At 41.5% G+C, this 26,222-nt stretch overlaps 2 protein-coding genes and 2 long non-coding RNA genes across 5 annotated transcripts in view; 1 reads left to right on the top strand and 3 right to left on the bottom strand.

Moving 5' to 3' along the window:
- Positions 1-1,134: 1,134 nt before the first annotated feature.
- On the top strand, positions 1,135-6,744 carry prph2b (peripherin 2b (retinal degeneration, slow)). Its single transcript, XM_056760227.1, has 3 exons — positions 1,135-1,715; positions 3,024-3,270; positions 6,435-6,744. Exons 1-3 carry the CDS (start codon positions 1,135-1,137, stop codon positions 6,636-6,638), a joined length of 1,032 nt encoding a protein of 343 aa, XP_056616205.1. The 3' UTR covers positions 6,639-6,744.
- A 2,124-nt stretch (positions 6,745-8,868) lies between these two features.
- LOC130431289 (uncharacterized) lies at positions 8,869-10,182 on the bottom strand. Its single transcript, XR_008908209.1, has 3 exons — positions 10,061-10,182; positions 9,647-9,986; positions 8,869-9,572 (listed from the first exon to the last, which is right to left on the bottom strand). It is a non-coding gene; the product is annotated as an uncharacterized LOC130431289 (long non-coding RNA).
- Positions 10,183-16,473: 6,291 nt separating this feature from the next.
- On the bottom strand, positions 16,474-17,145 carry LOC130432104 (uncharacterized). The gene is made up of 3 exons (XR_008908417.1): positions 17,026-17,145; positions 16,612-16,951; positions 16,474-16,537 (listed from the first exon to the last, which is right to left on the bottom strand). It is a non-coding gene; the product is annotated as an uncharacterized LOC130432104 (long non-coding RNA).
- A 2,347-nt stretch (positions 17,146-19,492) lies between these two features.
- ubr2 (ubiquitin protein ligase E3 component n-recognin 2) overlaps positions 19,493-26,222 on the bottom strand; it is a 30,954-nt gene continuing 24,224 nt past the window's right edge. For both annotated transcript variants that reach the window (XM_056760395.1, XM_056760396.1), the window contains exons 36-47: positions 26,113-26,168; positions 25,938-26,034; positions 23,665-23,732; positions 23,332-23,467; positions 23,151-23,247; positions 22,196-22,326; positions 21,992-22,100; positions 21,815-21,871; positions 21,646-21,723; positions 21,397-21,567; positions 21,115-21,216; positions 19,493-21,031 (exon numbers count right to left, since the gene is read on the bottom strand). In XM_056760395.1, the coding sequence (XP_056616373.1) occupies positions 20,890-21,031; positions 21,115-21,216; positions 21,397-21,567; positions 21,646-21,723; positions 21,815-21,871; positions 21,992-22,100; positions 22,196-22,326; positions 23,151-23,247; positions 23,332-23,467; positions 23,665-23,732; positions 25,938-26,034; positions 26,113-26,168 (1,244 nt within the window). In that variant the 3' untranslated portion in view covers positions 19,493-20,889. The remainder of the gene's footprint in view (positions 21,032-21,114; positions 21,217-21,396; positions 21,568-21,645; positions 21,724-21,814; positions 21,872-21,991; positions 22,101-22,195; positions 22,327-23,150; positions 23,248-23,331; positions 23,468-23,664; positions 23,733-25,937; positions 26,035-26,112; positions 26,169-26,222) is intronic.

Raw genomic sequence — 26,222 nt, forward strand, 5'->3', positions numbered from 1 at the left:
CCTATAAGTTTGGTTTGAGATGAAAAACAAATCAAGCACAATGTTTTGTCACCATTCCATGGGCTTTAGTATTGCTTTTTTCTATGAACCGCACGTTTTTGTATGACACAGATTGTACAAATTCATCCGAACTAACCATTTAATAAAATAGTTACGATTTGCCAGGCAATGAGGTTGGAAAATCTAAAAAAAGGGTGCTATGTTTTGTAATAAATGACAGAAAATCTCATCAATGGCACAGAAAGATTTTAGTAAAGAGCATCCGTATGTTGTAAGAAAGTTTGTTTGTTGTGACCTCATATAGAAAGCTTGGCTACACATTAAGTTTTGGAAACTTCTTGGGAAATCATGTCAGCTGTATTGCCATAACTTAGTACTGACAGAATTTACATTAAAATGGTAGAGCATTGGGTTAGCAGTGTAGAGGTCATGGGTTTGAGCCCCAGAGCACAGACAAAAGTGATTGATGTCGCTTTGGATAAAAGCATTTGCCAAATGCATAAAGGTAACTGCAAAACTGACACCGTCATGGAAATTACATCCAACCAACTTTTGCTTTCACGATTGTTGGCTCTGAGGCATCCAAGCACAACTTCCAGCCCAGAATTACGCAGAAGACAAAAGAGGAAACTGATGCTAAAGTAACAAACCAATTACAAAGGTAGATATAGGATTATAGTGCTCAGCTCATCTGTAAATGGGATCAGAGCCGATTACCGGGCTTTAGAATGACGTAAAAGAACTTGATGCTACAATCACACAGCTCCTCAGCCAGCCACCCCCTTTTGCAGGGACGGGAACTATCGGGAACAACCACAGAGCTCCCCAGAACTAAATTTTGGGTGGATTCATGTGAAATTCCTGAGGCCTAGGCCTCTAGTTGCCAACTTTATGGACATTCTTGAAATCTGGGTGAACAGAATGGGTTTGAAGAAGGAAATCCTTGATACACTATCTTCTGTAGCTCTCTTTAATGATGGAATACTATACTAGGCTTTTGGACTACAACCTTTAGATTTTGAAGAGGCAAGGAAAATAAAACTACAAATAAGACTACATGAGGACATCTTATTGCAAATGCAAGTAGCCTGCATCAGATATCAGTGTGACCGAAAAGATACCAAGAAGTAAATCATGGCTTTGATGCCTGTTAAATTTGACTTGGCCAAGCGGGTAAAGCTGGCACAGGGACTGTGGCTCTTTTTTTGGCTTTGTGTGATGGCCGGAATCCTCATCTTTAGCATGGGCATCTTCTTCAAGATTGAGCTACGCAAGAGGAGTGAGCTAATGGATAACAACGAGAGCCATTTTGTGCCCAACATGCTCATCCTGATGGGACTGGCGGCCTGTGGCATCAACGCTTTTGGGGGCAAAGTGTGCCACGACTCCCTCGACTCAGCAAAATTCATGAAGAGGAAGCCCATGCTGAAGACTTACATGAGTGGATGTGTTGTTTTCTGCATCGCTCTCTTTGCCACGGCCCTGTTGTGTTTCTTGATGCAGATCTCTCTGCACTTCACCCTGGCTGAAGGCCTGAAGAACGGAATGAAGTTCTACAAAGACACGGACACACCGGGGCGATGCTTCATGAAGAGAACCCTTGATATGACCCAGATTGAGTTCCGCTGCTGTGGTAACAACAACTACAAGGATTGGTTTGAGATCCAGTGGATTAGCAACCGCTACCTGGACTTCAGCAATGAGGATGTTAAGGTGTAAGTATTGTGAACCTGTTTTGCTGGGAATATTGTAATAATAAGTCAGTATGTGTTGGTGTGACATTGATTTCGAGATGTGATGTTAATGGTTGACAAACGAAAAACAAATTTCGGGAGAAGCCAGAGTATATAATTAAGACCGGCTGGTTCGCAATCAGCAATCATAGACTCTACCCTATCAGCTCAAGCGAACCATAACATAAATAGACAAGGATCCTTACCTGAAGCGATCTCTAAAGGATGCTCATCCCACCACCTCCCCGTCTCCTCTACTTGAGCTTTTGATAGCAGAAATCTGGGGGGTGAGTTCTGGGTTCGGCCGCTTCTGAGCTCGGCGCATTCGCCCCTATTGGGGTAATGGCTTTCAACTTACACATTTCATTTTATTAGGAGAAACTAGTCAAGATTGCTATCCATAAGATAAGTCATGAAAGTTTTTTTATGACATCAGCTATGCGGATACAGATTATGTGATTATGTGGACCTGTAACCCCAAAAAACTTCTTTCATTCAACCTTAGTCACACAATAACAAAGGTTTTCTAAATCAAAAATATGGCTTTTTAATAGTTTTCTATAAATTAAAATCAAACAAAACATTAATTGACAAACATATGCAATATGAAAATAAAAAATGTGGCCTCAGCAAAAAGACTAAATAAATAAATAATAAATAAACAACAGCACATAACCAGATTGCTCAACTGTTTTAAATATTAGTTTAAATTATAATTATATAATTTATAACAGAATAAAACATTTTTATTTAAATTAGCTTAAATAAAAATAAAATTAACAAGAAAACTCATAAATGCAAAAAATAAAAGCACATTACTAAATGTAAATAAAACAGCAATAAAAGTAATACAATTATATAACTCTAACAATAACAAAACTTTAGTGAGAAATCATAGCCTTTATGCTGTAAACTATTTTGTTAAATAAGATTCATGAGAAGATTCATCATGTCAGACTCTTATTCCATTGACACTTTACTGTTAACTTGCAATCTTACTGTTTACACTTTTCCTATATTTTTTCAAGGCATTTGTTACCCTTAGCACATCAAGGAATTCAAGATGTTCATTAATGTAATTTAAGGGTGATTTTATTTTATTTTTTTATTGAAATGCAGTTCCCTCCTTTATCCAGTAAACAACCGGGCTCTTAAAATGACCCCATTAAGACTTGAACTCATCACTCTTGAAGCAGAGGAATGCAAAGAGAGTACTATTTTAAAACATTATATTGAAAAAAATGCATCAAAATATTTCATGACTGTTTGACAGTTTTGATTATTTTTCAGCCGTGTCCAGAGCAACGTGGAAGGCAAATATCTGATGGAAAGCGTTCCCTTCAGCTGCTGCAATCCTGGCTCTCCTCGCCCCTGCATCCAGCATCACATAACCAACAACTCAGCTCACTACAGCTATGACCATCACACTGAAGATCTGAACATCTGGGGCAGAGGCTGCCGTGAGGCTCTTGTCTCTTACTATGGAGGCACGATGAACAGTATCGGCGCTTTCGTGCTGCTGTTTATTATCTTAGAGGTGGGTTGATGGAGAAAATGGAATCAAGTGTGTTGACAATAGCAGACCCTTGATCTTACATTTACATAGTTGTTCCATGAAGACAGCGTTGTGAGATCATGAGGCTCACTGCTTGGTTATAATGTCAGCTGGTGTGTAAGGAGTAATATAAACAGGCTTGAAAAAAAGGAGTTAATTCATTGTTTTATTAATTTGATTGACACGTTCTGTGTTGACGGCAGGATTAAGTAAACATGACAACCCCTGTGGAGTGTATACGGCTTTTATACAGGCTAGACTATCAAACAAACATTACATTACAAATAATACAGGGTCACAAATGATACAAACTCATACACAGAGTTGTTGCGGTTAACTTTTGACCCGAATGTACATTGGTCGGTAACTATACACGCCTCTATACATGACACAGCACAAAAGGTGATTGGTTGCTTTACTTTTCAGTCATATGGCCTCTTGGGTGCGCCTTGACCATTGAGAGTTGCAAAAGTTTCCGGCTACGTGTTCAAAGTTCACCACTCTATAGATGAATGTGTACATTTTTTACAAAGTGACATCGGCAACTATAGGGTTGGCATATTTAACACAGCATTTATAGCTATTTCCACTTATTTGTGTGAAAAGTGAACGTTTTGACAACATTTGGTGTTGTCAAAGGATTGTCAAGGATTTTAAAGGGTAAAACCGAAGGACACTTCGCACCCTATGATTCTTTGTCCACATTCTTCGCGTAACAATGACGCCCCCTAAAGGCACTTAAAGAAACAGTTGTTTGGTCCCCTACACCCTACGAAGCTCTCACTCTGAAAGAGTGTACATTAAAATTTTCCAAAACTGGTTTAATCGCACCTGTGGCCCGAAGTTAGCTTGCGGTCCGTGTTTGATTGTGAAAGTGACCCATTTGTCAGATATGGTGACCCACTTAACACATCCAGAGAGTAGGGAACACACATTATTATAGTACAACAATCAATTTTAATTTAAAATTTATATTAATATTTTACAATATATTAATTGTATGAAGTTAAATACTCAAAAGTTATGGATTCTTTGTGAAGGTCGACAGGAAGTTTGGGTGTTAAACTTCGGGAATTAACTTCACATAGCGTTTGTTGCCACTGAAATTGTCTATATGCTGCATATTTTTACATGTTTGTTACAGATTATTTGCATACATTTGTTGTTCAAAGCAAAGACTCTTGCATCTTTGATCAAACTGAGACCCATAACAATAAATTTCTGGATTGACTAAATATACAATGGTGGGTGTGAAAAATTATTTGCCCCCTTCCGGATTTTTTAATGATTCAGGTCATCAAACTAATTTTTATATTACTCAAAGAAAACCAGAGTAAATACAATATGCAGTTTTTAAATTATGTTTTTACTTATTAAGGGAAAAAAACACTACAAACATTTCTGACCCTATGTGAAAAAGTAATTCCCCCCTTGGTAAATCATTAATTAAATGTGATGAATTGAATAACTGAGTTAAATTTCACTAGCCACACTCAAGCGTAATTACTGCCAGACTTGTTGAATCAAGCAATCCCTAGTTAGTAGAACCTGTTTGACAAACTGAAGTAGTCTAAAAGATTTTAAATAGCATCACATCATGCCGCGATCTAAAGAAATTCAAGAACAGATGAGAAACAAGGTAATTGAAATGTTTCAGTAAAGAAACGGTTAGAAAGCCATTTCTAAGGCTTTGGGACTCCAGCGAATCACAGTGAGAGCCACTATACACAAATAGAGAAAGCATTGAACAGTGGTAAACAGTCCCAGGAGTGGCCGGCCTACCAAGATTACTCCAAGAGCACAACGGCGACTTGTCCAGGAGGTCATAAAAGAACCCAAAACAACATCTAAACAACTGGAGGACTCTCTTGCTTTAGTTGAGGTCAGTGTCCATGACTCTACAATAAGAAAGAGACTGTGCAAAATGGCATCCATGGGAGAGTTCCAAGGCGAAAACCACTGCTGACCAAAAAGAACACAAAGGCTCATCTCACATTAACTAAAAACATCTCGATGATCCCCAAAACTTTTGGGCAAATATTCTGTGGACTGATGAGACAAAACTGAAGGTTGAACTTTTTGGAAGGTTTGCGTCACACTACATCTGGCGTAAAACTAACACAGTATTCATAAAAAGAACATCATACCAACAGTCGAACATGGTGGAGGTAGTGTGATGGTCTGGGCCTGCTTTGCATCTTCAGGACCAGGACGACTGGCCATAATTGATGGTACCATGAATTCTGCGCTCTACCAGAACATCCCAAAAGAGAATATCTGGCCATCGGTTTATGACCTCAAGCTTAAATGCACTTGGATAATGCAGCAGGACAATGATCCAAAACACACCAACAATTCCACCTCTGAATGGCTAAAAAAATCTAAATAAATGTGTTGGAGTGGCCTAGTTAAAGGCCGGACTTAAAGCCAATTGAAATGCTGTGGCAGGACCTTAAAAAGGCTGTTCATTCTCGAAAACCCTCCAATGTGGGTGAATTAAAAACAATTCTGCAATGAAGAGTGGCCCAAAATTCCTCCACATCGATATGAAAGACTTTCGCAAACGCTTGATTGCAGTTGTTGCTGCCAAAGGTGGCACAACTAGTTATTAGGTTTAGGGTGTAATTACTTTTTCACATGGGTCAGAAATGTTTGGACTATTATTTCTCTTAATAAATAAAACCATCATTTAAAAGCTGCATTTTGTATTTACTTTGGTTTTCTTTGTGTAATATCGAAATTTGTATGATGATCTGGATCATTTAATCATGACAAACATGCAAAAAATATATATAAATGCGAGAAGGGGGCAAATCTTTTGACACCACTGTATTACATGGCTGACTACGATAAATGTGTTTTCCAAAATGGAAACTATTACTACTTCAAACATGCCCTCTTGTGTAACTATTGATGTGATACCAAAATTAGTTTGAGAAGGTTTAACCTTAATTCCAACTGTTGGAATCCGCATGGAAAGAGACCTCAATCTTTTTCATGGAAAAGTGGAATTTAAATGGGTCAAAACAATAGAAGCATGTTGATGTAAACAAAGCCAAAACCTCAGTGGACACAAATATTTCTGAAACAGGGGTCACTTCAGATTAAGTTTGATGGTAAACTGCGGTTCTTGCTTTGTGTTGTAGGCTGTCGTGACTGTAGGACTGCAGTACCTGAGCACCGCTCTGGAATCCATGGCAGATCCAGAGAATCCAGAGAGTGAAAGTGAGGGCTGGCTTTTGGAGAAGAGTGTGAAGGAGACCATCTCTGGAGTCATGGAAAAGATAAAGACGCTGGGTAAAGGAAACCAGGTACAGGAGGGCGATGAACAAGCTCCTCAAGAAAGCTGAGAATGCCCCGCCCATTGGGACTGAGGCCACTCCCCCTACATACAAACAAACTGTACATTGGGAGGGATGAAAAGCTGAAAAATGTATATATAGAACATGTTCTCCCCTGAAATCATATGAACAACCAAACATCCATGTAAAATACAAAGTTTTTTTAAATTTTATAGAAAACATATAATGTGTGGTTAAGTGAAATTTTAACCATCTCCAATACTCACAGCCTAGTGATAATGTAGCCATTGAGAAAGTATAAAGTTTGTCCCACATATTTTCAGTCGAGCTGATGTTTAACCCCACAGTTTAACCCGACAGCAACACACATACATTCATACAGCATCTTTTCACCTAAAATACTATAAATATCCAAAATCACTTCTCTGGAACTGCTTGCACGGCAGCTTTCTATAGGCAGCTGAGGATAAATGTGTTTTCATGTGTCCGGTCATCTCTCAGACATTAGGCTATACCTTGTATTTATTTACTTAACGCTGCCTTTAAAAGGCCTTACGTTGTGAGATGGTTGTCAAAAGATTCCTGTAAAAACGGAGACATAACTGATGTTAGAACGGCACATGATACTTCACAACAGTTCTCGGGTGAAACTTTTGCCTCACAAACTACCTGATGACTGTAAAAAGTACCAATTTGTAAAAGCTTGTTTTCATTCAATTAGTTTGTTTTTTAAGTTAAGTCAGGAACCCAAAGCAGTTGTTTTTTTTGCTTATCTTTTGTGTGATATTTTTTTTTAATCTTGACTAATTATGTCTGCACATTTCACCTTTTGTCTTTGCAGTACTGTCAGTCTTTGTGGATTGAGTTGATCATGTAGGCAACTTCATTTTGTTAGATAAAGATGTAAGAGATTCAGTGTTGTTGTTTATTTATTCTTTAAAAGAAGTGAAAGTCAGTAAGTGGCTGTAGAGTTAAGAGGTAAGAGATGTTTAAACAGCAGTAGACCAGCGGGTCAAAGCTTTACACGATTGGATGAGGAGGATTACCTTAAATAACAAATACAACCTATAGCTCAACAGAACAACAGAATGACCTTAACATGATCATAAAAAGCTATGGTTTGGTATTTATGGTACAGTCTTACTATAAACAATACTGTTTTTAACCTCATAACAGAGTTCCTACTTTAACGGAGTACATTTCAAAAAGGGAAGGTACAGCTAAGCGTGAGCCGTGTTAAACAGGACATCTGTCATCTGCAATTTTCTGAAGTCGATAAGAGTGGTCATTAAGCTTTGGGAAGCAGCTTAGCTTCTCAGGTGAAACTCTGGGACAGGTGCATCTCACACAGGTACAGCTGCAGCAGTCAACCCATCTCATTTTTGACCCGTTTCTCCAGCTTTCATTTTCTGCAACTAAATGTTTAAAATTTGGGTGAAATATTGTAGGTTGTTCACAGAATAAGACAACAATTATAATTTCGCCTAAACACATACCTATCTATAGATAGTAAGTAAAATAAATCAGATAAATTAAAAGTTCTCTTAAATTTGCCTGTGGGTGTAGATCATGTGTCTATAAACGTCAATTTATATTTAATTTAGTCTGTGGTTAAAACAAGTCACCTTTTGCTTTAATGTATTGTAATGACAGCAGTAATCCTAAACACCAAGTAATACACTTCAGTAACCAACTGTTATAGCAACTTCATATAACAGCAACACTTCAGAACCAAAGCATCAGGCAGGTCCACACTAACAAATGCTAACAGGTGTTCTCTTAGAAACCAGGTTTAATAAAGATGTTGGTGGTTTGTTATTTGGTGGCTGTATAATATGGGTTCGCCAAGGAATTCCTTAGTCAAGACCTGTGAAAAGACTCTAATGTCTAAACAGTGAGCTGGCCAGCGGCTTAAACTCTCGGTGTAATCCTCTTTATTACAGTGTTCTTGGATGAACACTGGATTTAGACAGAACTAGGACACACTGGAGAAAAGCAGTAGCAAGCAAATAGGTTATTTACTATTAAATAGGATCACATATTCACCTAAATAAGAAAAAACCTTACTGTCTAACTACAGACCAAGATCAAATCTTCCTTTTGAATGTGACCTGACGCCAATCGACAAAAAAAAGGGAGCGACTACGCCACCCTGGATACTTGCCAGGGACCAAAATAAAGCTTCTTATAATTTAAAGCACACAGGTTCACTTCAGGAAGCGGCAGAAGACGTGAGCGTAGAAATATATATATACTTTTATTAAAAAGATTCGGACACACAATCACTTGGAAATAAAGAAATATAAAATATAAACAAAGAAAAGACTATGATGGAAGAGTACCACCCGAAGCAACCTGAGACAACAAGCCCCTCAAAATAGGCCAAAGAAAGAACAGGAGCTGAGATCCGACAGCGGGGTTTAGGGACACACTAGGTCACACCACACCTCACACTGGTTACACCGGGGTACACACGCTCACGCGCACACACACACCACAGCACTAGTGGAGAACACCAACACACCAAGCTCGGCCCGCCTTCGGCCCTCAGCCCCTGTGAAGGGATAAAATAGAGACAGGTTTGGCACAAACTTCGAGGGTACAGGCACCCTACGGGTACGGAGCACTACAGTGAGATATAGCAGTAGGCGCTCTACTTGCCCACCACAATGCAGTTTCACAAAATACAAAAAAATACAAATATGAAGGAAACAATATGATAGAATCAAATTAAATGGAATATGCCACTACAGAATTTAACCATAAGAAAGCAAAACCATAAAAACAGTAATGCCAACCAGGTAAGGTAAGAATAAAAACAAAACAAAAATAATAAAATAAAATAAACAGCAAACGTAACCAACAATTCAAATGAAACAAAAGAAAATTAACAATAATATATGGTAAAGCAACAGCGCCTCCGGATAACTCTCAGGTAGCTCCAAAACGTAAAAACTACTCGTTGGTAGAGGCACGGCCAATCTGTTGGTAATACAATAAATAGTTAGATCGATTAAACTAACTTACAATCCTGACAAAACTATCCCAGTACATACCATGAATAATCTCCCCACCCCTGATAAGCAACAACAGATGAATGTCGGGACGGCTGCGGCTCGTGCAACAATCTGTAGGCGGAGTTCACGTAAGTCGCCAAAAGCCGCAAGATCGTCATCAACTCTAAATAGAATGTGTTAGTGACACCTTCCACTGGCTAACAGGGACGAGGTTTTAACCCACGTACCGTACACATCCGATCTCGTGACTCCGTGGGTCAGGTAATCGTGCAAATGTGCGAGGGACAACTTGTTCAGTTTATATGGTACACACACAGCCAACCCCCAAAATATTCGCAACGGATACCCAAGCTCAATTCCAGCTCACTCAAGCTTTCGCCTGTAAACACAAAGCCAGTATGGTATCAACTCTGGCACAATCTTACATCACCCCACCACCGCCAGTGCATTTACCTGTAGAGGGGCGACGCCAACCAAATGTCAGTCACAAGGTTTCTCTTAACGTGCCGTTCTGCAAGGAATCGCTAACATAAGCTACCACATGCTATCCATAACACAGTCAACATCTCTACATACCTGTTAAACGACCGGATGTAACACCGAAGCAAAAGAAAGGGGCGGGACTAGTAGAATCAAAACCCCTTTAACACGGGATATATATACACCCCCATATCAGCTGATAGGAGAGCTAATGATCAGATCCACCAATCGGCGCCATAAAGACGTATCAGCCCTACCACAATCTATCCCCCGCTTCTGCATCGTCGCCCCGACGATGGACAAGACACTATACTCAAGTCCAGGGCTGGTACAAGACTGAGATGGCCCTGGATAGCGGCTCTTCATTACTCGCCACTCCCACCGACTGTGGGAGGTGGTGAATATTTGGATGTTGCCCTGCGGTGGCCCGCTTTGTCCGTCGTACTACCACATCCTCGAGCACGCCCTCTATCCGTGGAACGACTTCGTTCTCAGCTGGCTGGCCCACCTGAACTGGAGCCCCGTCCTCCTCGCTTCGGGGTGGCTCGCTACACCCAGGGTTCAATGCATCTCTCAACTCCACAACTGGTTGAATTTCTGGTACCGCAACCCACAAATCTCCTAATTCTACCTCCTCGGATGTCTCCTCATCCAGAGGTGGCCCGGTTTCCAATGCAGGGCTAACCACGTCAGCGGAATCTACAAAATCTTGCCGAATTCGAGGTTTCAGCATCGAGCGGTGCACCTGCCTTACCTTATCCATTTCCTCCACCGGGGCAATAGAATAAACTGAACCGCCTTCATTGGGGGTTCTTACCACTCGATACACCACTGGGCTCCACAGGTCCCGGATCTTTGACCGACCCCTCACGCCCAAGTCGCGGAGATAAACCAATTGCCCTTCTACCAGTGGTGCATCCCGCACGTTGGAGTCGTGCCGTACTTTACGACGTTCGGCGGCAACTCTCAAATGCTCCTGTGCGCCCTCGAATGCAACCTGTAACCGAGCTTGATGCTCTATCATCCACCTATGTATGCTTCCGGCTTCAGCTCCACCTACCTTACCTAATAGAAAATCAACTGGCAGACGGGGCTCCTGACCAAACATCAAATAGTATGGCGATTCCCCAGTTGACCGGTGAGGAGTGGTATTATAGCTAAATAGGACCTGCGGGAGAAATGCTGCCCAATCTCGCTTGCGTGACGGTGGCAAGGTCCGCAACAGATTGTGCAACGTCCTATTAAATCTCTCACACTGGCCATTTCCTGCAGGATGGTAAGGTGTCGTTCGGGACTTTGCCACCCCGTACAAGAGACAAAGTTGCTGGATAAGGGTAGACTCAAAGTTGCGGCCCTGGTCCGAATGTATACGACCCGGGACCCCAAACTTACAAAACCACTCTACCACTAACACCTGAGCCACAGTTTCTGCCCTTTGATCCCCTGTGGGGACTGCCAATGTGTACTTAGTGAAGACATCCGTCATCACCAACACATTCTCTATGCCTAAACTTGTGGGTTCTAACACTGTAAAATCCACAGCCAAGATTTCGTTTGGCCGCGACGCCAACAAGTGTCCCATAAAGCTAGAAGCTGTTGGCTGCACATTCTTGGCAGCCTGGCAACGTTCACACTCCCTGCACCACTCTGCTATCTCCTTGGACATACCAGGCCAATAGCAACGCTGCCGAACCAACTCTGTTGTGTGCTCAATACCCTGGTGTCCATGGTCCTGATGCAACGCTTTTAAGACTTCCGCCTTCAATCCAAAGGGCAAGAGTATTTGCAGGATTTCCTCGCTCCCATCAGGGCGAAAAATCCGGCGATACAGAACTCCTTCACGTTCTACCAGGCGATCCCACTGACGGAGCAAGGTTAAACTGCTCCTAGATAGGCCTTGCCGGTCTTCAGCACCTGGAAAGCTATTATGTCGCCACAAGCTCGCAACCTTTCCAATGTCCTGATCGGCATCTTGCAACGCCCTCAACTCCGTGATAGAGAGACTCGGAAACACCTCTAGCGCAGCTTGGGTTACCTGGTACCTAGACTCTGCTTCCGCGGCTTGTCGCACTAAGGCAGGAACCACCATGGCCGGCACCAACTGTCCCACCTGGCCACTATCCACTGGGGGTTGCCGCGAAAGGGCATCCGCATTGATATTGCTCCTACCTGGCTTGTATCGAATATCAAAATCAAACACAGCCAGCTGAGCAGCCCAGCGCTGTTCCGTGGCCCCCAATTTTGCAGATGCCAAATGACTCAAGGGATTATTATCCGTGAATACGGTGCATTTATGTCCCAACAAGTACTCCCTGAATTTTTCCGTCATCGCCCACTTAAGTGCCAAGAATTCTAATCGCATCGAGCTATAGGCAGCAGTGTTGCGCTCAGTAGGACGCAAACCACGGCTAGCAAACGCAATGGGTCGAACCCCTCTCTCTTGCTCTTGCGAGAGAACTGCACCCAAACCCCTATGGCTCGCGTCTACCTCAAGAATAAATGGCAAGGAGAAATCAGCGTATGCCAAGATAGGAGAAGTGGTAAGCTTCTCCTTCAAGGTGTCAAAACTACTCTGGCATTGCGCCGTCCAAGCTCCTGCAAACTCTGGGCCCTGCGCCCTTTTATGTTTCCCTCCAGTACACTCCGCCACCAACCTATGCAAAGGTGCGGCCCACTTGGCAAAGCCCTCTACAAAGCGGCGGTAGTAACTGGCGAACCCCAAGAAGGAACGGAGCTCTGTTACATTGGCAGGACACGCCCAGTTTGCCACCACCTCCACCTTACCTGGATCCGTGGCCACCCCCTGTGAGGACACCACATGCCCCAGATATTTTACTTGCGGTTTAAAGAATGCGCACTTCTCCAGTTTGGCTTTAAGGCCTTCATGCTTCAATCGGCCCAACACCAATTCCAACCGTTTCAGATGTTGCGTCACAGAGGAGGAAAAGACCACAATGTCATCCAAGTACAAAAGCAATGACCGATGCCGTTGATCACCAAACAATCTTTCCATCAGACGCTGAAACGTACTGGGAGCATTACAAAGCCCAAAAGGCATCCTGTTCCATTCGAACAACCCGAATGGAGTACAAAATGCGGTTCTGGGCTTATCCTCCTCAGTGACTGGGACCTGATTATAGCCACTGGCCAAGTCCAAGGTCGAGAACCAGCGGGCCCCAGTCAATGCATCTAACGTCTCCTCTATGCGAGGAAGTGGGAACGCATCTTTCCTGGTCTTTGCATTCAGCTGACGGTAGTCTACGCACATGCGCAGACTACCGTCCTTCTTTTTTACCAGGACGAGAGGAGATGCATACGGGCTACAACTTTCTCGGATTATCTGGGCCTCCAACAGTTGATTAATGTGCGTCTTAACCACGTCATACTCCGAAGGAGGCAACCGCCTATATCGCTGCCGAACTGGGATGTTATCTGTAAGAGGGATGTCATGCGAAATCAGGTTAGTACACCCCAAATCACTCTCGTTGGCTGAGAACACAGACCGGTAGTTCTGCAACAGAGTCCTAACGTTACTTTGCTCCTCCCTACTCAATGCGGATAAATCAACTAGATCAATCTGTTCTTTTAATGAAAGATCTACAGCAACACCTTGAGAACCCACCATAGCAACCGCCTCCGTTACTTCGGTCAACCCAAGGGGTAAACTCGCCACAAATACACCCTCAAGGGTCCCTAATACGGTCTTCGGATAAAGCATCACATCTAATGAGCCCACATTAACCACCGGAACATAGGCGGTACCTCGGACCACAGGTACTAAGGCAGGCGAGGTCAGGAGACCAGCCGGAAGCCCGGAATCAAGCGGCTCAAACATCACCATACCCTCCGAAAACTGGCCAGAGCAGGTGGCGGGCACTATCTTCATTGTACCTCCCGGAACTCGACACTGATAGCGCCCTCTAACCCTCACCCTACCTGCCTGTCCGAGTCCTAGCTGACATGTAGCCTCATGACATTGCTGTAATGCCTGCCTCACAACCTCCGGCACCCCTACTATCGATGGAAGGTCGAACAAGGCTTGGCCATGTCGACCAAAAAGTTCACTGTAACACCGGCTTAACACGTTCATTCCCAATATCCCGGGGACCTGAGCACACATGCCATCAGGGGGATCTTTGACTACCAAGATCGCTAAACTTCACAAAGTTCACAAAGTTGCTCTCAGTAATTGTGGACACCATCGAACCTGTATCAATTAAACAAGCCACAGAGACTCCACCAACCTTAACTACCAGTTGTGGGCATCCAGACATTAAATGCGACATTGAGCCCCGAATTACCCCAGCCAAGCTGCGACTCAACATCCCGGCGGGTGCTAGTTTCCCGACGGCTCATTTGAATGACGCTGCCCCCCTACCAGTGACAATGCGGTGGGGTCATTAGGCAAAAAATCAGATGGAGGTGAGCCGGGCAGTAACGCCCTACACTCCCTAGCAAAATGGCCCGGTTTTTGGCACCGTCTACAAATCACCGATCCAAAACGCGTAGCCCGACTTTGCGGACGTCCGTCCTGAAGTTTAGCGAAACCCTGAGTGAGCTGGTTCAACTGATCCTGTTGTGCTGTTAACATGTCCCTTAATTCTTTCAATTCAGAAGACTGAGCCCCCATAACTGAACGATGTCCCCCCTGAACACCGTATTGAATCCCATATGGAACTGGGACTGATTGACTACGAGCACGGGCACCTCCAGGCATACCCTCCTGTTCCCACCTAATCGCCTCGCTACGTATATCTAATAAGGTGGAATTTGGTTGCCGCCGTACAAATTGTTTAAGTTCCCGCCGCAAAGCATTATCGGCCACATGTTCAGCAAACTGGTCGCGCAGTAGCACAGGCGCATTTAAAACCGCACCAGGAAACCGCTGTTTAACCTTCTCCATTAGAGCCAGTACCGCAAAGGAGAACTCCAATAGCCCCTCCCCCTCTAACTGTCTCCGTGAGAAGAAAGCTTCCTGTAGCGCCACGTGGGACTGAGAGCAACCAAAAACCTCTCTCAATGCAAGAAAAATCTTTTCCGGATTCCCTCGGTCAGCATCGGAACGGTACCTAATCTCCTCTCGTGCATCACCCTCTAGATGGTCGAAAAGAAAAAATGCCTGGTCCGAAACAGATAGGTGACGGACCCGAATACAGGCCCGCGCTTCTTCAATCCATTCCGTGATGCTAAGGCCAGACCTGCCACTAAACTTAGGACACTTCCTGTCTCGAGGCACAAACACGAATCTTTCCGGCTGGCTAACATCCAAACTTTCTCGAAGAGGCTCGATATCAGCTACATTAGAAGATGCCACACTAGGACCAGGCAACACAAGAGCACTCTCTTGGCGCAGTCTGTCATTGTCAGCCTTCAACTGGGCCACAAGTTCTCGAAGTTCTCGAAGTTCATCCTCCATTCTTAAATTACGACTCACCACCTTATTCGAGAATCACACACAGTGGTAGAGCTTGATCTTCGCACTCCGATGACGCTGTTGCTTCACCTAACAAAACACTACACTAAATGCTCACGTCTCTGCCTAATGGTTGAAGACCCTGCCGACTACGCCAGAATGTGACCTGACGCCAATCGACAAAAAAAAGGGAGCGACTACGCCACCCTGGATACTTGCCAGGGACCAAAATAAAGCTTCTTATAATTTAAAGCACACAGGTTCACTTCAGGAAGCGGCAGAAGACGTGAGCGTAGAAATATATATATACTTTTATTAAAAAGATTCGGACACACAATCACTTGGAAATAAAGAAATATAAAATATAAACAAAGAAAAGACTATGATGGAAGAGTACCACCCGAAGCAACCTGAGACAACAAGCCCCTCAAAATAGGCCAAAGAAAGAACAGGAGCTGAGATCCGACAGCGGGGTTTAGGGACACACTAGGTCACACCACACCTCACACTGGTTACACCGGGGTACACACGCTCACACGCACACACACACCACAGCACTAGTGGAGAACACCACCACACCAAGCTCGGCCCGCCTTCGGCCCTCAGCCCCTGTGAAGGGATAAAATAGAGACAGGTTTGGCACAAACTTCGAGGGTACAGGCACCCTACGGGTACGGAGCACTACAGTGAGATATAGCAGTAGGCGCTCTACTTGCCCACCACAATGCAGTTTCACAAAATACAAAAAAATACAAATATGAAGGAAACAATATGATAGAATCAAATTAAATGGAATATGCCACTACAGAATTTAACCATAAGAAAGCAAAACCATAAAAACAGTAATGCCAACCAGGTAAGGTAAGAATAAAAACAAAACAAAAATAAAAAAATAAAATAAACAGCAAACGTAACCAACAATTCAAATGAAACAAAAGAAAATTAACAATAATATATGGTAAAGCAACAGCACCTCCGGATAACTCTCAGGTAGCTCCAAAACGTAAAAACTACTCGTTGGTAGAGGCACGGCCAATCTGTTGGTAATACAATAAATAGTTAGATCGATTAAACTAACTTACAATCCTGACAAAACTATCCCAGTACATACCATGAATAATCTCCCCACCCCTGATAAGCAACAACAGATGAATGTCGGGACGGCTGCGGCTCGTGCAACAATCTGTAGGCGGAGTTCACGTAAGTCGCCAAAAGCCGCAAGATCGTCATCAACTCTAAATAGAATGTGTTAGTGACACCTTCCACTGGCTAACAGGGACGAGGTTTTAACCCACGTACCGTACACATCCGATCTCGTGACTCCGTGGGTCAGGTAATCGTGCAAATGTGCGAGGGACAACTTGTTCAGTTTATATGGTACACACACAGCCAACCCCCAAAATATTCGCAACGGATACCCAAGCTCAATTCCAGCTCACTCAAGCTTTCGCCTGTAAACACAAAGCCAGTATGGTATCAACTCTGGCACAATCTTACATCACCCCACCACCGCCAGTGCATTTACCTGTAGAGGGGCGACGCCAACCAAATGTCAGTCACAAGGTTTCTCTTAACGTGCCGTTCTGCAAGGAATCGCTAACATAAGCTACCACATGCTATCCATAACACAGTCAACATCTCTACATACCTGTTAAACGACCGGATGTAACACCGAAGCAAAAGAAAGGGGCGGGACTAGTAGAATCAAAACCCCTTTAACACGGGATATATATACACCCCCATATCAGCTGATAGGAGAGCTAATGATCAGATCCACCAATCGGCGCCATAAAGACGTATCAGCCCTACCACATATAGGCAAAATCATTGAAAAGGTTGTCTTCAATCAGCTGACCAAATTCTTGAACTCAAATGGCTACCTGGAAAATTATAAGTCTGGTTTCCGTCAGCATCATAGCACAGAGACAGTGCTCATAAAGATAATAAATGATATTCAATTGAATTCTGATTCAGGCAAAATATCAGTTCTTGTATTCCTAGATCTCAGTGCTGCATTTGACATGGTAGATCACACCATACTCCTATATATGCTGGAAAACTGGGTAAGGCTTTCTGGGTTGGTACTTAAATGGTTCGGGTCATACCTTAAAGGGAAAGGTTACTATTAGAACATAGGCAACCATAAATCTGACTGGACACCCATGACTTGTGGTGTTCCACACGGCTCGATTCTTGCTCCGCTCCACTTCAATTTGTATACGCTCCCTCTTGGCCAAATAATGAAAAAGTACCAAATTGCCTTCCACAGCTATGTAGATTACACTCAGATCTATCTAGCCCTCTCACCCAACGACTACAGGCCTATTTACTCTCGTTGCCACTGCATTGAGGAAATTAACAGCTGGATGTGTCAAAACTTCCTTCAGTAAAATGATAAATAAAAACCGCCAAGTCATTATTTTTGGTAACAAGGATGAAACTAACAAGGTAAACACATACCTTGACTTAAGAGGGCTGAAGCCACAAAATAAGGTAAACAATCTTGGTGTCATTTTAGAGTCTGACCTTAGTTTCATTAGTAATGTCAAAAAAATAAGCAAATCAGGTCCTTACACTGGTTACCAATTACTTTGAGAATTAACTTCAAAGTATTATTAACTGTCTATAAATCACTCAATGGTCTAGGACCTAAATAAATTTCAGATAAGCTTATTGAATATAAACCAAACAGACTTCTCAATTCATTAGAATCAAGTCAGTTAGAGAAAAGAAGGCTTCACTCAAAACAAGGCGAGTCAGCGTGTAGCCATTACACCACCAGTAGCTGTAAACTGCTTTCAGAAGACATCATACATTCAACTACAGTAGCTTCTTTTAACAACCTGAGCACTGTGCTGGTTTACATCAACACTTCACTTCTATTTCTAATTTATATTTCTTTTGCTCTTATTCTTTTTATATATACAGTACACTCACATTTTTAATCAATTTTATTGCTGTTTTATTGTTTCTTAAAATCTAAAGTTTTGTGATATTAAACCATTTGCATTTTAAAGATACATTTTATTTCTCTCTGGCAATGCTTTTATGTCAAGCAGTTTGAATTGCCCTTGTGTATGAAACGTGTTATTTAAATAAACTTGCCTTGCCTAAATAAACCCACAAACCTCCAGGGTTCCTAGATGTTTTCCATTTTTAACTTCCATACCTTTCCACACTCAAACAAACAGACTTCCCTGAAGATTTTTCAGCCTATATTTAGCATCTGAAAATAGTAGTAGTTTTATAAAAAAATCAAACTACTCACATGTATATTATTATAATATTTTGACAAATAATCAGTGGACTGTTATAGCTATACCTCATACAAATTAATTAACACCAAACCAAGACATGCTCAATCCACAACATTAAGTTGGAATTTAGTGCAACGTGAATAATTTTTTCAAATTAGATAACTGTTAACCTTTAACCCACATCAACATAAGGATTGGTGGAATATAATTCATTAGTGAAAATGAAAAGAGAACTGTACGCAGGATTTTAGAAATACGGAGTTAGTCCCTTAAAAAAACATTTCCTTGAGCTACATATGTGCATTTTAGAACAATTGGAGTGCAAATCAGATAGCAATAGCTAAAACCATGTCTATCTTATGTATATCAGTGATGAGTAAACATGGTTTATTTGATATTTTTACACAAATATTACCATATTGAAATACTATCATTTGGCAGCGCTCGAAACATGCTGCTAACTTCATAAATATAAAATTAAGAACTTCTGATAATAAATATATTTTTAAGAAACCCGAATAGGGCAATTGTCTGGAAACTCATAATTTTCTCCATACTCAATTTTCTTTTGTCCATTCTAATCCAGACCTGGAAAACAATCAAATAAAAATCCATACTTTTCAATACTTTTGCAAAACACTTAGGAACCCTGAACTTCAACTGCTCGGATAAATCATTCAACAATTCTGCTTATATGGCTTAGCGTATTTTGCAGTCAGTGACACGCAAAACAAATCTTTTTTCAGTTTTATTTCATTATTGTTTTACAGTATAGTACAATGTACCCATTTATACAAGAATACCATTTATACAAGAATTCACATATTAACAAGTCAGGTTGGGATGTGAAATACTGCTGCACCCGCTGGAAGAGTCTCCGATTAGAAACGGTTTTATCTGAATCGAGTGAGGCGAAAAAAACAGTTGTAAAAGAAGCAACTGTGTGTTTGTATGTGTATGTCTGACCCAAAATAAAAATGTTTAGTACTTAAGCATCAGGCCGCTGTAAAGATAAACAAAAGACAATCTAAAAAGAAACAGATGCTGAAACTGAATTATGGACGACGTGCATTTCTGTTTCCGTTACGGGCAGCAAAACCAGAAAGAAACTGTGAAAAAACTAAGACAACACGGCACACACGTCGAAATTACGTTTAGAGCCGCTTCAATTTGTGGAAAGCAAGTTTCCAAAGATCACATACAACAAACAACCTGCGAGAAACACAAATACCGCACGGCACAAAAGAAGGGCGAGAAACAAACAGTCTAAAAAGATAACAGACCACAGTATAAATCCATCCTATTAGAAACTTACAAGCTAAACAAGTAAAAACACTCTCTCTGACACACACATACACACAAACGTAAACCAGACGCTTGAAGGACAAATTTACATGCTCTTCCATACATTGGCTTGTTTTGTAACGATGTCTCCGAGCACATTAATTAGGTGGCCAAAACAAAACCATATTGCAGCATTTTAAATGGGGAGGCAGATGATGCTGAAGGGCCAAAGGTGGTGCTAAACCTGCACGGAAACTGATGGACATTTGTGCTTACCAGCCATCTGCAAGCCTTCTTCAATCTATTTCAACAAACTAGGCTTGAAAATAATTTAATATTACTTGAAGCAATAGTATTTGTGTCGCAACTGCATTGTTGATGCAGTTCACTACCTTGGATATATATCTTTTTAAATTAATATATCATATTAAAAAAAGAAAAAGGGGAGGGAAAAATCTCCCCCAAGACTGAAAAAAAAGTCATGCATTCATCCACTGTCAGAAAGATGAAGGGGTGGAGGAGAGCAAGAGGCCTTGGGCGATGCCTTAGCAACCTCTAGCCCGGATGTGCGGGTCCCCTTATGTGTTAAAAGAACAATTCACTCTAAAGGTTATCATTTATTCACCCTCATATCCCGTGTCGATATCTATTCCAAACATAACACAAAATGTTACGAACTGAATGACTCAGTCACCATTGACTTTCATTTTAAGAAAAAGCAGCATCAACAATATAAAAAACATTTCCCTTTGCGTTCTAAACACTCTCCAATGACATGAGGGCAGAAAATGACAACTTTTATTTTTGGGTGAGCTGTTCCTTTGAGGCTGATAAGGTGTTACATGACTTCACAGGTGTTGCCAGTCAATCCCCACCAGAGTCTGGTTGGCCTCTTGGGCATGACCGATCTCCTCTGTGATGCTGTGCTGGCGCCACAATTTCTGGATCTTTCTGTAACGCTCTTGGCACAAGTGTAAAGGGTTTCCCCGTCTAACAGAGATGATACACAACACACATTTATATAACCTGTAACTGTATGCCTAAAACAGAAACAGTGGATGTGTATGTCATACCTGAGCCCTTGGTCAGTTTCCCCATAGTCATCAAGATATGGGGGAGCGTAGAAACACCCCTTAGTTTTACCAGCCAGGAACAGGACCTGACTTTCCCGCACCCTGACACATAAAAACGCAAATGATCCCACGATGCCATTCATTAAGCATCAGTTCTTCAAGTTTGTGACTTTAATACGATTCAAATGAGTAATTAGAAAATGTATAAGTAATGAAAAAAAACACATAAGCCATAAACAGTTTTAAAGAATGTGAAATTGTAAAGGCATAATATGCACACACCTGAGAAAAATGCCGACTCCGGCCCCGCACGCGAAGGTGTGCGCCGTGCAAGCGCCCACATCATCACCCTCCAGCTCGGTCTGACAGCAGTAGCTCTGAGAGCACAGCATGGCACCGCACACCAGACACAGCGTGGGAGCACGAGACTTATCGCCGCCTGATTTGGGACATCTGTGTGCCGTGAAAATGACATGCTCAACTCGGCTATAATACAAAATGACCTAAATCTTTGAGAATGAAAAGACTCACGTGAAGCTGGAGGCCTGGTTGATGAGAGCGCTGTAGTCTTCTGGCAGCTCTATCAGATGATTCGACTCTCTGGGAAACCTAAAGCAAGAAACAGCATGAAAATAAATGAAGTATGAAACAGATGCGTAAGCTGTATCAAACACTGCAGGGTTAAAAGTGCAAGACAGACCTGATGAGAGTCGTGCTGTTGTGAAGACCCTGCAGCACACCTGGATGGGAGCACCACCTGCACATCAACAGATCTTCATCAGACCATCAATCATTCCAGAAACAAATTAGCAAGAAATGCTCGGCAGGTGCACACAGCTCTGAGAGACTGTTATGTATGAGAGAGAGAGATAGTCACCCCTGCAGCAGAGGTTCCAGCAGCTCCCGGTTGTTGTAGTAGAGCTGAAGCAGGTTGGAGGGCAGACACAAGTATCCACACAGAGCCTCCCATTCACCCACACCTACAGCTGAACACAGAGCAGTCGAGAGCAGTGATATAAGTTAATGTGTTTTCACAATGCGAGATGAGCAGAGGAGAGATGGATGTGAGAGACAATGTTACCATGTAGCTCGGGTGGTGCCGGACCTCCGTTCAGATAATGGAAGAACAGCGCTGTTGTTCTTAGAAAGGGCAGGATTCCTGCTTTCATAGAGCGCAACAAATGCCAGCCTGAGCTCACCTCACGCAGTCCACTGAAAAACATGCACGCACGCACACATGCCTTTTAGTGGGAATGTGGCAAAATAACATATTTGCTAAATCTACAAATCAATCTTAAAGGGGTGATATGACAGCTAAAACTAATATAATTGTTTTAGATGTAATGCATGTGTAATGCATGTGATTTAAGGTTCATAAGCGCTGTATTTTCAACATACATTGCATTTTTGTATCTCCTCTTTGCCCCGCAAATCGTTTTTCAAAGCTCATCGCTCTGTAAAGCGAGGTGTTCTATGATTGGCCAGTTAACCAGTGCGTTGGTCGAATACTGCAAGCGTGATGCGGAAATGTCCCGCCTCTAACCATATTTGGTACATCAGGTTCCAAAGCAATTGTACTGACAGGTACGCCCAGCTTATTTGCAAATAAATATTGGCGGTCTTAGTCAAATCATACCACAAACTGACGTAGATTTGTGGGGATGTGGTTACACGAGGCGTTTCAGGCATGTTCGGGTGAGCATTCGCTTTTAGATAGAAGGCATCTTTTGTTCCCACACTTTCATTTTTGGAATTTTACGTGTCTAATAAATGCATGGGCAACTTATAACACACCAAAGACACAAAAAACTTGTATTCGCGCCCATATGACCCCTTAAAGAAAGCCTTGTGTGACATTAAAAACAAGCCCTTTTTAATGAACAACAAACAGTCCGATAATTAATATTCTTAATATTCTTAATATGTATACATATCATTGTTTTGTATATTAACAATGAGATTAGATGTTTCTTACAAGTATGCAAATAAAACTCAAAACACAAGTACCAGGTTCAAGTTAAACTGTGACCTCTCACCTGCTCAGGTGTGTCCTCAAAGTGTTGTATAGCATACACACGCTCTCCTCCTCCTCCCTCTCTGCTCCTCCGCTCTCCTGCTCCATCTGTACTTCCTCTGATGACACACCATGAACATCATCCAAAACTGTTTTACAGACGTTGCAGAAGTATTATTGATTATGAAGGGGAGGATGCTGACCTGGTATGGAGGTGAGTAGAATCTGGACCAGGTAAGCAACAATGACCAGCTGCAGGAAGTACAGCTGTGCTGTATCTGAACTCATCCCTGAGGAATCTAAACAGTGAAGCGCTGGATGGGACAGCACCAGACTCACCTGTCACATGAACATAAACACAGAGTTCACACATCATTTGAAAAAGCTCACCCACAGGTGATCACAAACAACTGAGCCAAACATCACCCAGCACGTCTTTACGCATACAGATTTTGTAACAAAATCACAATTATTGATGCCATATTGATGACCATTTTATTTTTCAAAGCGGAAGAAACATTCTAATGTTTACTGACCAGCAGGTGGAACATGTCTGTATCCAGAATACATGGGGTGTTCTCCACTTGGGAATCAGGAACAAGGGCTGCACAGAGACAAAGATTCAGATCAATGCATAATATGCAAAATGCTCCAAAATAATAGATTTATGACGGAATGACTGGTTTGTGTGGTTCGCAACATATATATGTAGGGGTGTAACGATATTTCGTATTTCGATATTTGGCGATACAAAAATGTTATGATGTGCATCGTGGATAGATTGGGATATTTTACGTTATGTTTAATTCTATTCGTTGAGCGGTCAAGACGTTACCTACTCTGAGCCAGCGCGTCACGTGTGCTTATCTCACATATGCGATAGAGAGAGAAGTCTCTGGAAGAAGAGGAAGCACAAGACACAATCTGTCTCCTCACGTGCTTTAAGAGCATCTTACTTTCCCTTCAAATTCGCCGGTAAAACACAGCGAACTTGAAGCGTGACTGCAGGCAAGTCACCACGAAACTCATAACAAAGTCAGGCACAAACGTGTTCATTTGCCAATGTTAATATTTCCGCTACCGTGATCTGCTGCATAACGTGATATTCAACATAAAGTAAGCCAAAAGACACCAGCGCTGTTCCGATCAGAGAAGAGATGAAGTGAGTCGTGACATGCTAAAAAAAAGTATGTGATTTGCATAATTGAAGAAATGTAATACAGTTTATGTAATTGCCTTTTTGAAAGATTTTATATTTCTCATTCATTACCGTCTCAAGCAAAGACCGTGCAAAGACATTAGCCAATTGCATTTGAGTGTGAGCTCTATCAGAGCGTTTCATTGGTTGAACGTACTGAATGAATACGTCCTTCACGAACGAGTCAATTGAGTCAAATTGAGACTGAATGAACCAGTACATGTCGTTCATGGTCTAATATTCTCTGTGTTGCGACAATGCAAAAGCTGTAGTTACTGAATTTTTCTGGTTTAATTTAATTCTAAGGTAAAGTAAATTATGTCAAAACAGTTACATTTCTGTATAGAACATTTAATTAAACCAATTAAATGAGTTAATCCAGATAGATGTAATGTAAACCAATGTAATGTAGATTCGTTGACTAAAAGTAGACTAAAATAAGACTATAAACTAGACTATGATAAATGGGATGATTTAAACTAAATTGCATTTTAGTCAAAAGACTAAAACTAAATCAAAATTTGTTGTCAAAATTGACACTGATCTAAATTCTAATTTCAGTTAAGCCTTAAAATGTTAAAATTCTTTATTAAATTGTATGTACAATAAAAAAGTTACTAAATTGTTAGTATTTTGAAAATAAATGTTATTTATAATTCAGTTACATTTTTTAATTTTGTTCAAAATATCGAGATGTGTATCGTATCGTGAACCCAGCATCGAGATATGTATCGAATTGTGAGCTGAATGTATATATATATATATATATATATATATATATATATATATATATATATATATATATATATATATATATATATATATATGTACACTTAGATGCCACATTTGACCGCTCCAGACACGTCTACATGCAAAATATCAGTTAAATTTAAAGGTCCAGTGTATAAAAAATTTAGCAGCATCTAGTGGTGAGGTTAGCAAGTTGCAACCAATGACTCACTCCACCCTACCCTTTCGAAGCACAACGGTGGCTGACATAGGACTAAGATGCAGCAACATTTTCGCTTCTTTGCCGAAGGAGATAACATATATTAACGAAACGCGCTCTGTCGAGTATTTTGTCTTTTTAGGGCTACTGAAGAAACAACATGGTGAATTCCATATAAGGGGACCCGAGAGAAATAGTTCAATCTAAGATAATAAAAACATAGCGCTTCATTATGTAAGGTCTTTAGACACCTCTGAACATAGTTATGTTTATTATATTGCATCACTATCAATAGAAACTCCAAAAAAAATACATTTAGCACCTTTAAATTCCTGAAGAAATGAGATGACCTTTCACGGTTTAGGAAAGTGTTGCTTTGTTTCTCTACAAATGTAAACTCAATATTACAGGTTTTTAATCTAGAGTAATTTAACTAATGCCTTTATCTTTTCGTATTATGTATTGCAATTATAATATCTGTCTACACAACAGTGTACAAGTTTTGATATTCAACCGTATATATAAGCGAGGCTGCAGATGCACAACTTCATAATCATGGATAGGTCTACTATGACACACTCCATACGTATAACAGAAACATCTGCTTATGAGGCATCTATGTATATAGATCTAGGTTTAGCAGAACGAGTGCGGATTCCCACCTGCTAGGAGCCTAATAAAATGACTCTGCACAACAGCTTGAGATGAGGCAGTCCAGCAGGCCGAGCCGAAGCGAGTCAGAGAGCTCAAGCAGTCGTCCTACACACACAAGAGAGGCCGCTTAGATGTGGCAAACAACTGTTTAATATTTATTCAATAATTTTAATATCCAAGTACCTGTCTGCATGGTAAACTTCCAAACAAAGGCTTTTCTTCATCTACCAGCAATCGCTCTGTGTGACAAATAAAGACTTCCCATTGCTTATCTAGTAATCTTGAACTGAAAG

Source organism: Triplophysa dalaica, chromosome 11 (genome assembly GCF_015846415.1).
Source record: "Triplophysa dalaica isolate WHDGS20190420 chromosome 11, ASM1584641v1, whole genome shotgun sequence".
In the NCBI taxonomy this organism is placed as follows: Eukaryota; Metazoa; Chordata; class Actinopteri; order Cypriniformes; family Nemacheilidae; genus Triplophysa; species Triplophysa dalaica.

What these genes read in the sequence shown, in the direction of transcription:
- prph2b (XM_056760227.1), top strand. Translation starts at nt 1,135, where the DNA reads ATGGCTTTGATGCCTGTTAAATTTGACTTGGCCAAGCGGGTAAAGCTG. An exon ending in AGCAATGAGGATGTTAAGGT is followed by an intron (nt 1,716 to 3,023) that starts GTAAGTATTGTG and finishes ATTATTTTTCAG; the next exon opens with CCGTGTCCAGAGCAACGTGG. An exon ending in TGCTGTTTATTATCTTAGAG is followed by an intron (nt 3,271 to 6,434) that starts GTGGGTTGATGG and finishes TTTGTGTTGTAG; the next exon opens with GCTGTCGTGACTGTAGGACT.